The sequence below is a fragment of the Aulostomus chinensis genome, chromosome 16 (assembly GCF_037954235.1).
Source record: "Aulostomus chinensis isolate RoL2024-O1b breed Wild chromosome 16, RoL_Achi_v1.0, whole genome shotgun sequence".
NCBI lineage: Eukaryota > Metazoa > Chordata > Actinopteri > Syngnathiformes > Aulostomidae > Aulostomus > Aulostomus chinensis.
In genome coordinates this window covers 5,901,990-5,916,078 of record NC_141335.1, presented here as the reverse complement: position 1 = coordinate 5,916,078, position 14,089 = coordinate 5,901,990, and the positions used below count along the sequence as shown (strand labels likewise).

General features: G+C 42.4%; 1 protein-coding gene across 7 annotated transcripts in view; it reads left to right on the top strand.

Annotated features, from left to right (window-relative positions):
* The window catches only part of ccdc88ab (coiled-coil and HOOK domain protein 88ab), a 67,005-nt gene that overhangs the window by 32,482 nt on the left and 20,434 nt on the right, over positions 1 to 14,089 (top strand). For all 7 annotated transcript variants that reach the window (XM_086179644.1, XM_086179641.1, XM_086179640.1 and 4 more), the window contains exons 5-13: positions 3,420 to 3,478; positions 4,051 to 4,134; positions 4,228 to 4,368; positions 5,790 to 5,962; positions 11,233 to 11,314; positions 11,879 to 12,037; positions 12,148 to 12,294; positions 12,407 to 12,551; positions 13,316 to 13,494. In XM_086179644.1, coding sequence (XP_086035770.1) covers positions 3,420 to 3,478; positions 4,051 to 4,134; positions 4,228 to 4,368; positions 5,790 to 5,962; positions 11,233 to 11,314; positions 11,879 to 12,037; positions 12,148 to 12,294; positions 12,407 to 12,551; positions 13,316 to 13,494 — 1,169 coding nt within the window. The remainder of the gene's footprint in view (positions 1 to 3,419; positions 3,479 to 4,050; positions 4,135 to 4,227; positions 4,369 to 5,789; positions 5,963 to 11,232; positions 11,315 to 11,878; positions 12,038 to 12,147; positions 12,295 to 12,406; positions 12,552 to 13,315; positions 13,495 to 14,089) is intronic.

Genomic DNA, 14,089 nt, shown 5'->3' with positions numbered 1-14,089 from the left:
TTCAGGTGGCGCAAATGATTTGTAACAGTAACGGAAGGAAGGAAGGATGGGTGGATGTGTGTTGTAGGGAAGAAATGGATGAATCAAGTGTGTGTATGTGGGGGGGGGGGTGACTGCTAGTAGAAGGATGGGTACTGCTTCCTCCAAGCCTACATGCTGCTGCTGCTTGAGGGAGATGTCTATTTTCAACTGTGCCTCTTTGCCTTTCCGTCTCTCTCTCTGGATTTCTTTATTCCTCCAACCCTCCCTTGTGTTTGTGTTGCTTGTGCTCTGTGGTGCTTTCCCTCCTTTGTCTCCTTTTCTTTCATCTCTCGCTCTTACAGTTTCTCCCTCTTGTTCTCCCTCTCAAGCTGTATAAATTATTTATCCTGTGCAGTTCCTTATCTTTCCCACCTTGCTCCAATAGATTTGTTGAGCTAAATCCCCTCGCTGCCTATTATAGGCCCCTGTGGCTCTAATGGAGTCCTGCTAAGCCCTGCAGCAGTGAGAATTAAGTTTTATCAGCCATCAACCGTCTGGGCCCAAATTCTCTGCATACTTCATTTTTCTTTTCATATCATAATGTACAGTAGGTGCAGGTGATGAATTCAGACTTTTTCCTGTATTAGGAGGAGTCCACACTCACAGTTTCCCTGGAAACAGCAACAGCTGATCAAGGGCACATCATGAAAGTGGGGATGGGCTAGGTGACGGTCGAAATGTGTCCATCAGTACAGATTTGGCAATCCTCAAGATTTAATCATTGTATGATTCCATTGCGATGTCACAGAATAGAAGGACTGCCCAAGATGAGGGAGATGATGTTCAGCTGCAGTTTTCTATTGAAGGTTCTATCGGAGCGAACCCACGCAGGCACAGGGAGAACATGCAAACTCCACACAGAAAGACCCCGTGCTCAAACCCGGAACCTTCTTGCTGATGGGTGACAGTGCTAACCACTGCACCGCCGTGCCACCCATCATCAAACATGATAGACATATTGTAACACTATACTGTTGGATTCTTCTCGGCAGACACCGCCATGTCTGGGTCCATAACGTATCCGTAGGCAGTTTAGATGATGAAACTGATGTGAGAAGCGATAAATTGTGAGGAGAAGAATGAGAGATGAATCCAGGCTCACTCAGTCTGGTGAGTTTCACAGCCGTCTGTAGGAAGTAACTGTCTGAATGCCTGTTGCTCCCAATTTACCTTTTGCAGCGGTTAAACAGCAAATAATGCTGAAGTAGCTACATCCTTACGCAGATGCTGAAGCAGTTTGATTTTGTTCTTTGCCATGTCTTTCCACACGACGACATGCAAACAAGTTTTAAACTACATTATTTCTTAATGGAGTTTGGATCAGATCATACACAGGAAAGCGTGATCTATATTTGTACGTCAGGTCTAATCCGAGCCTAACCCGTAGCTTAAGCACCGAACCTACAGAATGGTAAGTATTTATCCCTGTGAGCTGGTGTGGCTACAGTTACACCGCTGTAACACTAGTTGGTGCCAGGCCTGAGACCAGACGAGGAGAAAATATGTTGTGATGACTTTGCATTTCCTCTGCTCAGCTTTGTGATGATTTAGCAGGTTGGGGTACAGCTCTCATCCACAGATTCTAAGCTTATAATACCTGTTATTTTGACACTCATTCTGCCACGGTGTCTGATTTAAGTAAAGCAAAGTTTCCTTGAGAGCTAGAAAAACAAAATTAATCATCTTTCCATGGCTGCATTACAGTACAAATCCATTTACAACCACGTTTCCATATCATGGTGGAACTGTTCAAACATTAGCCAGTCTGAACTGGTAAATCAACAATGGAATGACTTACAATACAAAAATGGAGCTGCTAAGCTTTAGTTTTCCACCAGCTGTGAGGCAAAATAACCTGGTGTGATTTTACTGATTGAGCCGTGTCCCAAAGTACAGCAGGGTCAAAGTTACAGAGCAGCACAGCAGGGTTGATCCCCAGTCAGTGTCCTTCCAGCCTTGAGTCTTCGTGACCCCGGCCCGGAACCTTGACTATTACCTCGAGTATAATCTTGGGCTGGCAAGTATTTATTTACCCTATCAATTGCCACATAACCTTAGAATGGTCAATAATAACACACAGACTTGTGGGTGTCATTGAGGAATGAGAGGGGAGGCATCGATTTGTGGCCAAGAACCTGTGACTTTGATGGATAAAGAACCTGTTTTGGTCTATAGAGCTGACCAATCCCATGGTGCCTAGGTTTGAGTGACCAATCAGAGGCGTTCCTGACTCGTCAACCAACTATTTGGGTGTGTGTGTGTGTGTGTGTGGGGGGGGGGGGTTGTGCATTTTTATGTCATTGTGTAATGGAATGAAATTAGATTGACCCCATTCTCTTATCAGTAAATCTATAATACAGACTTGCAGTTATGATGCTAATGAGCATCACGGCTGTGGTATTGCAGTCACGGGGTCATTGTCCCAGTCCTGTGTGCCTCTGTAGTTTGTCAGCTAACCATTACTATTGGAACGCACGTTTATCTTTTCCCACTGTGATGATCGTTTCATTAAACCAACCCCCGTATAGATCTGGGGCAGGACAGTGTTGGCACCCGCTATGACACGACTACAAGATGAGCTCGCTCATCACCCACCCTGCTCTAAATAGGAGAAACAAACCTCCCCAACACAGATACCCAGAATTTGCAGATACCTTACCACCTAGTCAGTGTAACTAACACACACACACACACACACACACACACACACACACGCACGCCACCTGGCTCACTGTTGTTCAGTCTAAAATCCCACAGATGCGGCGAGGCCTGTTTGGCTTGCCAGCAGCTGTTTGTGGGTTTCAGCAGTTTATGACAGTATGTCCTTACATGTGGAGGAGTTTGTGGGAGTTCACCCTGCCAACCTGCTGCACTCTGGAAAACATTTAAACTTGGGGTGGAAAATGATCCTGAGATTGAGCTGATAAAGTAAATATGGGATACGCGCAGGCTAAGGGTGCACATCAGTCTTCATATAATTAAGAGTTTTATTCTTAATCGAGAAATAAGTATAAAACTTGCCACATGAGGCAGATGTGTCAGATGCTCTAAGACATAAGAGTTGAATCTTCGCAATGTAATTTGCAAACAGTTAGCACCATCTGTCAGTCACCAGGTCATCTGTTTGTGGTGACGTGCTCAAAGCAAAGGCTTCCACCACTGTCAACAAAACATCAATAAACTGCAGGTTTCCCTTCTCCCTTAATTAATGGAATACAGTATGACTCAAAAGAATGTCAAGGAAGCAATCAGACAAAATATTAGCCTGTTATTACCTCTGTTAAAGAGCAGACTTTACCGACCAAAGGGATGATTGTCTGTAAGCTGTAGTTTTACGCATGCAGATTATGATATTAACGGGGTTTCATGTATTCATGTATGCTGCTTTTGTCTTTCAGAACAAGGTCTTGAAGAGATGAAGAAACTATTGCTGCTGCTGCTCGGCTGTGCTGTTCAGGTAAAAACACACGCACACTCACTCACACACACACACACACACACACACACACACACACACACAATTTCATTTAAACACGAAAACACACTTCACATGGGCAGGAGTTGGTCACGGTGAACAGGAAGCAAGTTCATCTCTTTATTCAAATTATCACTGTTATGAGCTCGTCCCGTTATCCTTTTCTTTTCGCGCAGGTCTTACAACTTTGTCTTCAGTCCAAAATCACAAATGCTATTTTGTAAGAAGTGTCTGTAGACTGTGAATATTGCCATTTGCTTCCTGTAGTAAAATGAATTAATGATCATGTGGCTAATGTGCAGCAGAACTTTCCTCTTTTGACAAAGCCTCTTTTCAGCTCTTGACTCGCTGCATTTCGGACAATCGCTGAAACTTTCACCAAGACTCTCATACATGCGACGGTGACTGAATCTGGCAGGGGTTCGGAAGAAAGCACCACATATGTCCGCATTCTTAGAAAATGGGATATTTTAATCTTATCGTCTTTGTATCTTATCTTTATCTCTCTCTCCAGTTCATGTAAGAGAATTAATCATGTAAACATCTGTCTCCAGTGTGAAAAGAAGGAAGAGTACATCGAGCGTATCCAGACGCTGGATTTTGACACCAAAGCCGCCATCGCATCTCACATCCAGGAGGTAATTTCCTTCATAACGAAAACTTGGGCAGACACTTCAGATCTTTTGGCCCTTTGACTTCATTATTAATATTTTATGATGTGGTGATTGAAGGTGACTCATAACCAGGAGAATGTAGTGGACCTCCAGTGGTTGGAGAGTGGGGAGGTGCCTCCCGAGGACCTGGACACCCTCTCTAGGAACCTGGCTTTTCACCTCAAGCACCTGGTGGATGAAAGAGACATGCAGCTGGAGGTAATCATAGAGCATGTGAAGGACACTGGTTTCTGCAAGTCCGCATGCTGCATGCATTTAGCAATGAGTCACTGGGCTTAAAAAAGTTGTCAGTTGTCTGAGTTTATCGATATTACGAGCTTTATTGGGTCATGGAAGGATGATATAGACTTAGGTATTCCTCGTTAGAGTGGGGGTGGAGGTGGGTTTGATTTGATTTAAAAACAGGAGAGGGGTGAGTAAGCAGTGTAAATAGACGAACAGGAGATTCGCGATGATAGCTCGCCTCAGTCAGACGTTTCAGAATAAGACTCACAAAAGCAGCTCTGACAAAACCATTGCTGCTGTTGTAAATACCCTTTTTATTAGAACAACATAAAACACTACAACTACAATAAACAAGGATCGAGTAAACTATTACAGTGGGTCTTTTTTTTTAATGGTCCAGATGTTATCCTGTAGTTCTATGAACAGACTTTAGCTAATGAAAAAGTCTTTTGACTGCTTTTTGTGGCGTTATGTGGAAAGTTTTCTCTTTTAGTTGTTACCACAAGAGAGCTGCCTCAGGAAGGAAGGGTTGAAACTGTTAACTGTCTCATGGATTGTGTGTGTGTGTGTGTGTGTGTGTGTGTGTGTGTGTGTGTTTTACAAAGCATATATGCGTCACTCAGTTTCCAATCCATTGGGCGCAGATGCCCACGACTGATAAAGCTGAAGTGTGTGTGTGTGTGTGTATATACGCATGCGTGTGTGCTCTGGTTTAGGTGCGTGTGTGTGTGCCCAACAGGGGTTCTAATAGCCTCCAGATTATCACTCTGTTGTCCAGCAGTTCTCAATTAAAATCCCATTTCCTGTCCCAGATCAAAATAGATTGTGTGTGGGACTGTTTTGGTTCCTTCTGCCCTCACGCTTCTAGTTTTGGGGTTTGCTCTGGATGAACCGATGGCTCCGAGTCGCCTCCTTGTTTTTTTAATTTTGTTCTAGTTGCGTATATTAATCCTAGCCTGCCCTGTCAAGTCTCATTCATCTACTTAAATCAACAGTTTTTTTTCCTGATTTTGGTGTCCAAAAAAAGGTCACAGAAATACCGGCATATTACAGTATGTGGGTAATACTGATTTACGTGAATACACCTTTGTTTTATCCAGCCATGGAGCTTGTCATTAATATTTTGACATGAAAAATGGCAATAATAATATTATCAGTCCAACTCTGCTTTACATTTTTGTGTGTGCTTTGTCTCTCTATCAGCGAATAAATAACACTCCAGAGAGTTAGAGTGAGACACGGCTACTCACCCTGGGAGCCAGACAGTTTCAGATTTGGAGTATTTATGATAGTTATGAACACAATACTAATAATCTTTTCTTTTTTGGGGGGAGATATTGTCAGTGTAGTCAGACATACATCGATCTTGACGCTCTGCTCTCTTCCTGCGTCAGACCATAGTGGAGCTGACCCAGGAGAGAGACTGTGTGCAGCTGTCTCCACTGGCATCCTGTCCAGCCCAATCACCCAGCGACTCCCCCAGCATGAGGAGGACTGAGAGCCGACAGCACCTTTCTGTGGAGCTGGCGGATGCGAAGGCCAAGATCAGACGCCTTCGCCAGGAATTGTAAGTGTTCCAGCTTTATCGTTTAGATAAGCAGCCGATAAAACTGGGTAAAGAGGCGGCCATAAACCCTCCATTCAATCTCGATAGAGAAGACGAGTCAAGCATGCGCTGCAGAGAGGCCATTGACTGGAAGTAGTCATCAGCTGATTAGCTCCAATGTTTTTTTTCTATTGTTGTTCCTATTTTGTACCAGTGCAGCTTCTCGTATTGCTCTGAAGAAGGAACTTAACATCTCAGGCTGTCATTGGCTTGTTCCTGTAGTCAACATGATGCTGGGTTCACCTGAACAGTGACAGAGGATTCTGTTCTCTCGGATCTGCTCAGCACTGCCTTTTGACTACGTGGTTGGCTGCACTAAACTGTCAGCTGATGTGTTTCACTGCCTGAACCCTCCGTGTTACAGTAAACATTTGACATCATGGTCTTGATGGGAACTCATAACGAGCAACGTGATGCTGAAAGAACAATGATGACAAAGCAGAGAAGAGTCCATTCATATGAGAATCTAGTTGCTGTGATGTTACTCAGCACACACACACACACACAGACACACACTCTCTCTCTCTCTCTCTCATAAACCTTGGCCTTTTAAAGTCTGTCTATGAATAATAGAGCTTCCGCTTTAAAGTGCTGTATTCCCTCGCCAGACAAAAACTTAATGGTCAACACACATCAGTTAGAGGAGTAAGTGGGCCTCCTAGCATTCGCACTTAAAGGGGAAGTATTTCAATGTTGGGCATACATGAGGTCTAATGCCACAGGCCGCCTGGCGTCATGAAGTCAGTGTTACTACTGAGGTGAGAAACTGAAGTACTTTTAACACCTTCAGGCTCAGCCTAAACTAATCTTTGATTGCTGTAGATTTCGATAATTGTCTTAATCAGGCTAGATGAAGTTTGTTGAGGCATCACCCTCTTATAGTCTTGTCTGACTGTAATGGAATCCACTGTGAGTTACAGTAGACGTGGCCACAGTTTGATTCATTAATGAGTGGACTCAGAAATTGATGCATCACGGTTTCTTCTTTATTATTCACGCATCTCAATTTCTGAACTTCGTTTTTACAACTTGTCATCAACAGTATATTCAATTTTAAATAAGACAGATATTTATAGTACCGGTGAAATGATATTCCTCATGTCCAAATACTGAGTGAAGTTTATAAAGACTGAAGAAGACAGACGTCCGTTCTCCTCCTCCTCTTGCCGCTGGTTGAGCGGCGAGCAGCTGTCATTTCCATTTGCCATGTGATTTGTGTCAAAAGTGTGAAGCTGCATACTGACAGCTTCTGTTTTAGCGGTTTCATATCAATCTGCTACGGACAAAGCAGAAAATATCACCTTTTTTCTGCATTGTCAGGACAGGCGTTTGGTTGAATCGTCATAATTCAGTTAAGGTTTGAGGTGCATCCCTGAGTGGATCATTTCTCTCATGGTAGCACGACTATTGATGGATCGCCTGCTTTAGGAGACAGAGTAAGTCGTTAGAAAAGTTAAGAATGCATTCAAACGGTGACGTATTAGGGTTAAATACAATATGATTCTTTTATAAAAGGCTATGACTCACACTGGAGTGCAGGTCACCCTCCACTTGGTCACATGAATAGAAAAAAAGAGCAAGTCTCCTTGAGTGAACTTGAAATTTACTGTCGCTCTTGTGAAGAGACATTTGTTTCTGTTGAGTCTCCTTCTTTGGCCTACATCTTGCCGTCTTCTCAGCAGACCTAAATAGCACGACAGAGCAACGGCCAACAAGCTAATGAGTTATTTTTGTTTGTTGGTTGTTCTGGTATTGTTTACTTGTTACAGCAGTTGAAAGGTATTTTCATGTGATGGACATAAATGGGGACAAAAAGGAATCTTTTCCTCAGAAGTCTGGTCACATGATTGAACTCCTGAGGCAGAGGGAAACACCAGCATGCACACATATTGTCTTTGCTTACAAATGCGGATGTGTTTATCTGATGTGTGGTCATGTGTGTGTCTGCAGCAGCCCAGGTCGGGGGGGGGGGGGGGGGGCCTCAGTGCTCCCACAGTGGTGCGTTTGTCAGTGTTTCTGTCGAAACTGCGGCTTGGCTGTTTTTCCTCTTACCAAAGTTAAGACGGATCAAGATGAATTTATCTATGAAACGCAATTAAATTCATATTTCAAGCTGCTACTCTTTACCCTGTTGTTTTACTGCTTTATATGCCTCTGAAAGTACGTTTTACAGTTTCAAATGCACTCTACATGTACCTGTTGTTTTGCAATTTACAGAAATGTAATGCAGCTTGTCAGTGAGACTGTAAGATATTTGACAACCATGTTACCTTCATAAACCACAGATCAGAAACTACTGAACAGAAGCAAACCGCCACTCATCCACTGTTAGTCAGGAAGAGACCAGCTGATACGCTTCAAATGTCAGGGAATCATTAACAAATTCTCCTCGCATGCTTCATGCTGCACAGATCACTAATGGAAAGAGATAAAAGACGGGAGCGTTGCGTTATGCCTGGATGAGTTAGAGCCCAACTGGATGCATATTTCCTCCAGTGAATTATCATTAAATCCCTTGACTAGAGTGTAATTGGTCATTTTTGATGATGCAAAAAAAAAAAAAAAAGTGTTGCACCCTTAAATGGTCATTTGTTATATCTGGTTGTGTGTGTGGTGTAATCTGCAGGCAGATCTTAGCCACCTCCAGGCGGTGCAAGTGTTTGCCGTTTGTTTTGGTGAATCCCGATCTTTTTCATGCTCTGAACCCACAAGTTGATTCCGAAAGTTGCAGACCCCCCCCATTTGAACCAGAGACCATTATACACAGAGATGTTTTGGTTGACGTTCAAATTCTTTTCACAAGGATTTAAATCTTAGAAATCGGATCCAGAATCACTGATCTGTCCCTGAAATATGTTCAGTCCATGTTTATGTAAAAAGTTTATGTAAAAAAAAAAAAAATGTATTTCTGGAGTTTTTGTGTATTTTTTTTTGTAATTTGCCATTCTTTTTTTTCTCTTCGGCGACTCACAACTGGACCCCCCCCTCCCCATCAAATTCACATGATTTCTTTCAAAATTAGGGGAAAATACCAAGAGTAAATTAGCAACGTATTACCCGAAAATAAACTAACGTTAATTTGGTCACAAGTTACGAGTAAATTACTAGGAAATAAGGAAATTAGAAATTATTTTTATTGGAGTGGGTTTTTTTTTTTTTTGAAAAACAAAATATGTCAAAAGCAACAAAAAAAGTTCTTCAAAGGCTCCTATTGATCCTCAAAAAGACAAAGATCTGTTAGAAAATGGGTCATAACCTCTGATCGCAGTCAGGGAGACAGCGGTTGGACAGAGAATAAACGTTGCCAGTGGAGGCTTTTCAAATATAGCAGTGCACACAAGTGTCTGTGATTGCTCAGAGGCGATGTGTGGTAAACCATTAGCATGAGCAGCAGCACAGCCAGCTGCATGCAGAATATGAGCCCAAGGCTAATCTGCCATGCAAGGGTTGGCAGGTGTTTGTGATTTGGGACAGGGGGTCTCAGGGGGATAGGGAGGGGAGTTAGCTGATGAAATGAAAACAGAAAATGATATGCCTGCGTATCAACTACATTTCCACAAATAAGGCTTTCTGTGGAAAGAAAAAGATAAATGAAAGCAGGAGAAGGAGGAGGAGGAGGATTCCCTTTCCCTACTGAAATGAGTCCCAAGACTCCAGAGAGCTCTAAACAAATAAGCCAGGGGTGCTTAAACATTTTCAGATGACAAATTTTATATATCCCAGGGAATGAAGCTCATAAAATACCATAATATATGCAGTCAGTAGTATAAATAAGATACCGATAAATGTTTATGAACTACTCGTGAACAGATCTAAAATTTATGTAACTGAACTGTCTCGCCAAGCCTTAGAAAGCTTCCAAACAATTTTGTAACACTTTTAGCTCACCACAGATTTTCTGACTGGAGTCTGTAAAGGAAACCAGCACAGACATTACTGACTCCCCTGTCAGAACAATGTTTAGAATCTGAATATATTTGCTTTCCAATGTAATAAATAAAATGGACAAGCTCAAGTCGGGTAGGGGAAGATGGAATGTTAATCAGGGCCATCAGGACAACATCAGTGTTTGCTACTGATTTAAACAAGCTAACAACACAAGTGGCCAACTAACATAACACACTTAACACAACCAACTCTTCAAATGTTAATGTACACACACATACAAAAAAAACAAAAAAATGCTCAACTAAATTGTTTGCACCGGAGAAATTCTTTGACATGCTCCAATTTGTTTGGAAATGTGAAGTCAGAAAGTTATCTTGTCCTGTTTTGGGTATACACACACACACACACACACACACACACACACACACACACACACACACACACACACACACACACACACACCCCTAATTCACAACATATTCTTCCTTCATGGCAGTAGACAGAAGATTCTACTTACAGACATAAACAGTGAATGTCAGGCCGACCTCATCTGCTGTCACTTACATGATGTAGAGCGAAAGAAAGCCGTCACCTTCTTGAGATTTCTCTCTGCTTCATAATTTTGCAACCTTGTCTGCTGTTGTGGTTTCTCCACTACTCTGAAGAGGAGTCAGTGGTAACACTCAGTTGTTTGTAACCCATTTGTCACTGTGTGTTGTGACAAGTTTGATATCCGGCAGAATGAGATTGTTGAGAAGAAATCAAACTCAGGATGGGACACAGGAAAGGCACTTCTCAGACCGACCGCACACAACAGCGTAGTTTAACTTTAGCAAGCGGGTTAAAGGGTGGGTTGTCTTCACATCAACACTAACCGTGTCCTTGTATGCTTGACTGGATGTTGTTTATTTCCGTTTAAATTTTTAACAAAAGGTTTTAAATGAATTTGTGGGTTGTTTTTTTTTTTGTTTTTAATTTCCTAAAAAATATTTTTTGGGAAAAAATTGATTAATATATATTTTATCATATCTTGTTTTGCTAGTTCAAGTTTGTATGTATCATTTGACAAAAGCACTTTTAAAAAAATATGAGTAATTTGTTTGCATTTTCTTTTTGGAATATTCTGTATTATTTATATGATTGACTGAACAATTATTGCACCCCTTTCTTGATTAAAGAGCAATTAGACTCATTTTTTTTAAAATTACATCCCAATTGCACTCTTGTACATAATAACCACAGTAGGACTTTTTCATCAAATAATGCATCCCATTTTCCTCCTCAATATGGTCACTTTTCTATTTTCTTCATGTTTAACTCACCATACCATCCTTTACTTCCAGAGAGGAGAAGAGTGAGCAGCTTTTGGACACAAGACAGGAGCTGGAAAACATGGAGGTGGAGCTGAAGAAGCTTCAGCAAGAGGTAAAAGTCAAGAGTGGCACACTGGTCTCTCCTCCACCTGCTCCTCCCTCCCTTCTCTAAGTACTGTGATTCTGCGGCAGTGCCAGGCTTTAATCAGCTAGCTGGTGACTTAGCTCATTAGGGGTTATTAGTGCTATCTTTAGCCGTGCAGCAGCCTCACATGGCTTTTGATTTGTGGTAGGTGGCAGGCTTGCTGGCTGGCTGGCTGGATGGATGGATGGATGGTTGGCTGGCTAGCTAACTGTTGGGTTGCTGTAAACAAGGCTGATGAGCTCAGAGGAACAAGGACAATGAGTGATTAATGTTTCTGATAATTGATAGTGTGACAAGCGAGCCTTCGTCTTTATCTATTTATGTAACTGCCTAATCATAGATCACTCATAGATAATCTACTAATCCAGAGTTGTGAACCTGCTGACTCGACCTACTGAAAATCAAACTGCATTGTGATGCATGATGAGACAACCATTTACATCTCTGTGCACTTTTTAATACAAGTTTTCATTCCACTTTCCATGCAAACATATTCCCACATGTTCACGCTGTGTATTTGTGTGCCTGCAGAGCTACCAGCTGCTGTCAGATGCGCGGTCAGCTCGCGCCTACCGTGATGAGCTGGACGCTCTCCGGGAGAAAGCGATCCGTGTGGACAAATTGGAGAGCGAGCTGAGCCGATACAAAGAGAGGCTTCATGACATCGAGTTCTACAAGGCCAGAGTTGAGGTATGCGACTGTACATAGAAGAACATTTGTGAAATTAATTGGCTGGCCAGTGGTTTTTTTTGTTGTTGTTTTCTGACTTTGATTTTCTTTTGATGCGATGGATACTTCAGGAGCTGAAGGAAGACAATCAAGTCCTGCTGGAGACTAAGACGATGCTAGAGGAGCAGCTTGATGCTAGCAGGACCCGATCTGACAAACTGCACCTCCTGGAGAAGGAGAATCTGCAGCTGAAATCCAAGATCCACGACTTGGAGATGGTGAGATGCTGGGTTTACACACTGATGGACGTTAAAGTCAAAAATGTAGAATGTGGGTTAGTAAAGGAAAGGACAGTAATTTCAACACCCCTAATCTCTCTGGGCTCATCAGGAGAGGGACCTGGACCGTAAGCGAATGGAAGAGCTCTTGGAGGAGAACCTTGTGCTTGAGATGGCCCAGAAACAGAGCATGGACGAGTCCCTGCACCTGGGTTGGGAGCTAGAACAACTATCAAAGACGCCAGAACTGACTGAAGGTAAAAAGATGTTGAAACCAAACATCTAAGAACTATTGAAATAAATACAGTAGTGGGTTGGGGGGGGGGTAGATTTTCAGTCTATTGCTTACTAGCTAAATTGTAATGGTTATGAATAACAAAACTGAGGTTTCTGGATTTAATTTGTCGTCGGAGTAGTACTGACCATTCACATTTTAGCAGGCTGCAGTCTCGCAGCCCATCTGCTGTCGCCTGGTGGCTATTGTATCACTTTAGTTATCTGCAGTTATGTGATAGTTATGGTCACCTCTCACCTCCAGCTCAATTCTTGCCATTCAGACCTAAGACTGATAGTTTATGCTCTGAGAGTTCAGCACTTAGAGAATATTTGCTGTGAAGGTGTCAGTTGTTCATTGGTGTTTGGACCTGCTTTTGTCCCCGTGGCCCTTCTGCAGGCAACAATCTCTACAGGGGTTTTCTTTCCACTTGGTTAAGTCCTGTAATTAATATTCAGTGGCTGCTGGAGGATAATCTGTGCGTTTGGATTATTAAAGCTGTTAAGAGGTTTAACTAGCTAGGGATCTGGATAAAGACTTAGCATGGAGCGTGGGAGGGTATGGGGGGGGGGGGGTTGTTTGTTAAGATGGCACTTAAAGGCTTTAATACCTGTAAACTTTGACCAAGGGGGGTTTGTTTTCATTTATTTTTGATGGACTAATCTTCCTCAGTTTTCTTTGTAGTTTCGATTTTGGTTTGTCTTTTGTGTATGGTAATTTGACTTCCTTCGCACTTTACTCTCCCAGCCCCTCAGAAGTCCCTCGGGGAAGAGGTGAACGAGCTGACCTCCAGCCGCCTGTTGAAGCTGGAGAAAGACAACCAGACCCTTCTGAAGACAGTAGAGGAACTTCGTGGAACAGGCAGTCAGGACAGTTTGGCCAAACTGGGCAAAGCCAGCCAGGAGAACCACAGACTGAACCAGAAAGTGAGCAGTGGACTATGTCTTGAATTATTGCCTTCATGCTGGCATCGATGTGTTTGTGTCTGTCCTGTAAATGTGAATATGATATCACTGCGACTTCTTGAAATGGTGTAGCTAATGAGGAAGTGAAGTGAGGACATCTAAATCCAAAAATCAAAAGTCAAATTCAATGTGACCACATAACGTTTCCTTGCATTATTCAATCCCATCTCAGTATTTCACCTGGCGGAGTACCTCAGGGCTTCATTCTTGGTCCAGTGCTTTTCAAAATTGACATTCATAATCCATCAGACACCTTTTAAAAATGCTGACCTTCTCTTCGAAATTCACGTCTTGATAAACTAATCTTGTTATGCTTGGTCTCCGCCCAAATTATAATAAACAATAGAAATTCCATCAGCTTCTTCTAGGAACTACATTTCCTTCACATAGCTAGTAAAATAAGTTTATTCTTCAAGCGTCATTGGGTAATAGGATTAGAAATTAATATTATGTGGAATGCTATGTTGGATTCTTTGCATCTGTTGGCTGAGTAAAGCTGAAAACACAGTCCTGGGTCAGAAATACAGTTTGCTTTTCCACCCATCTTCAGTGGCAT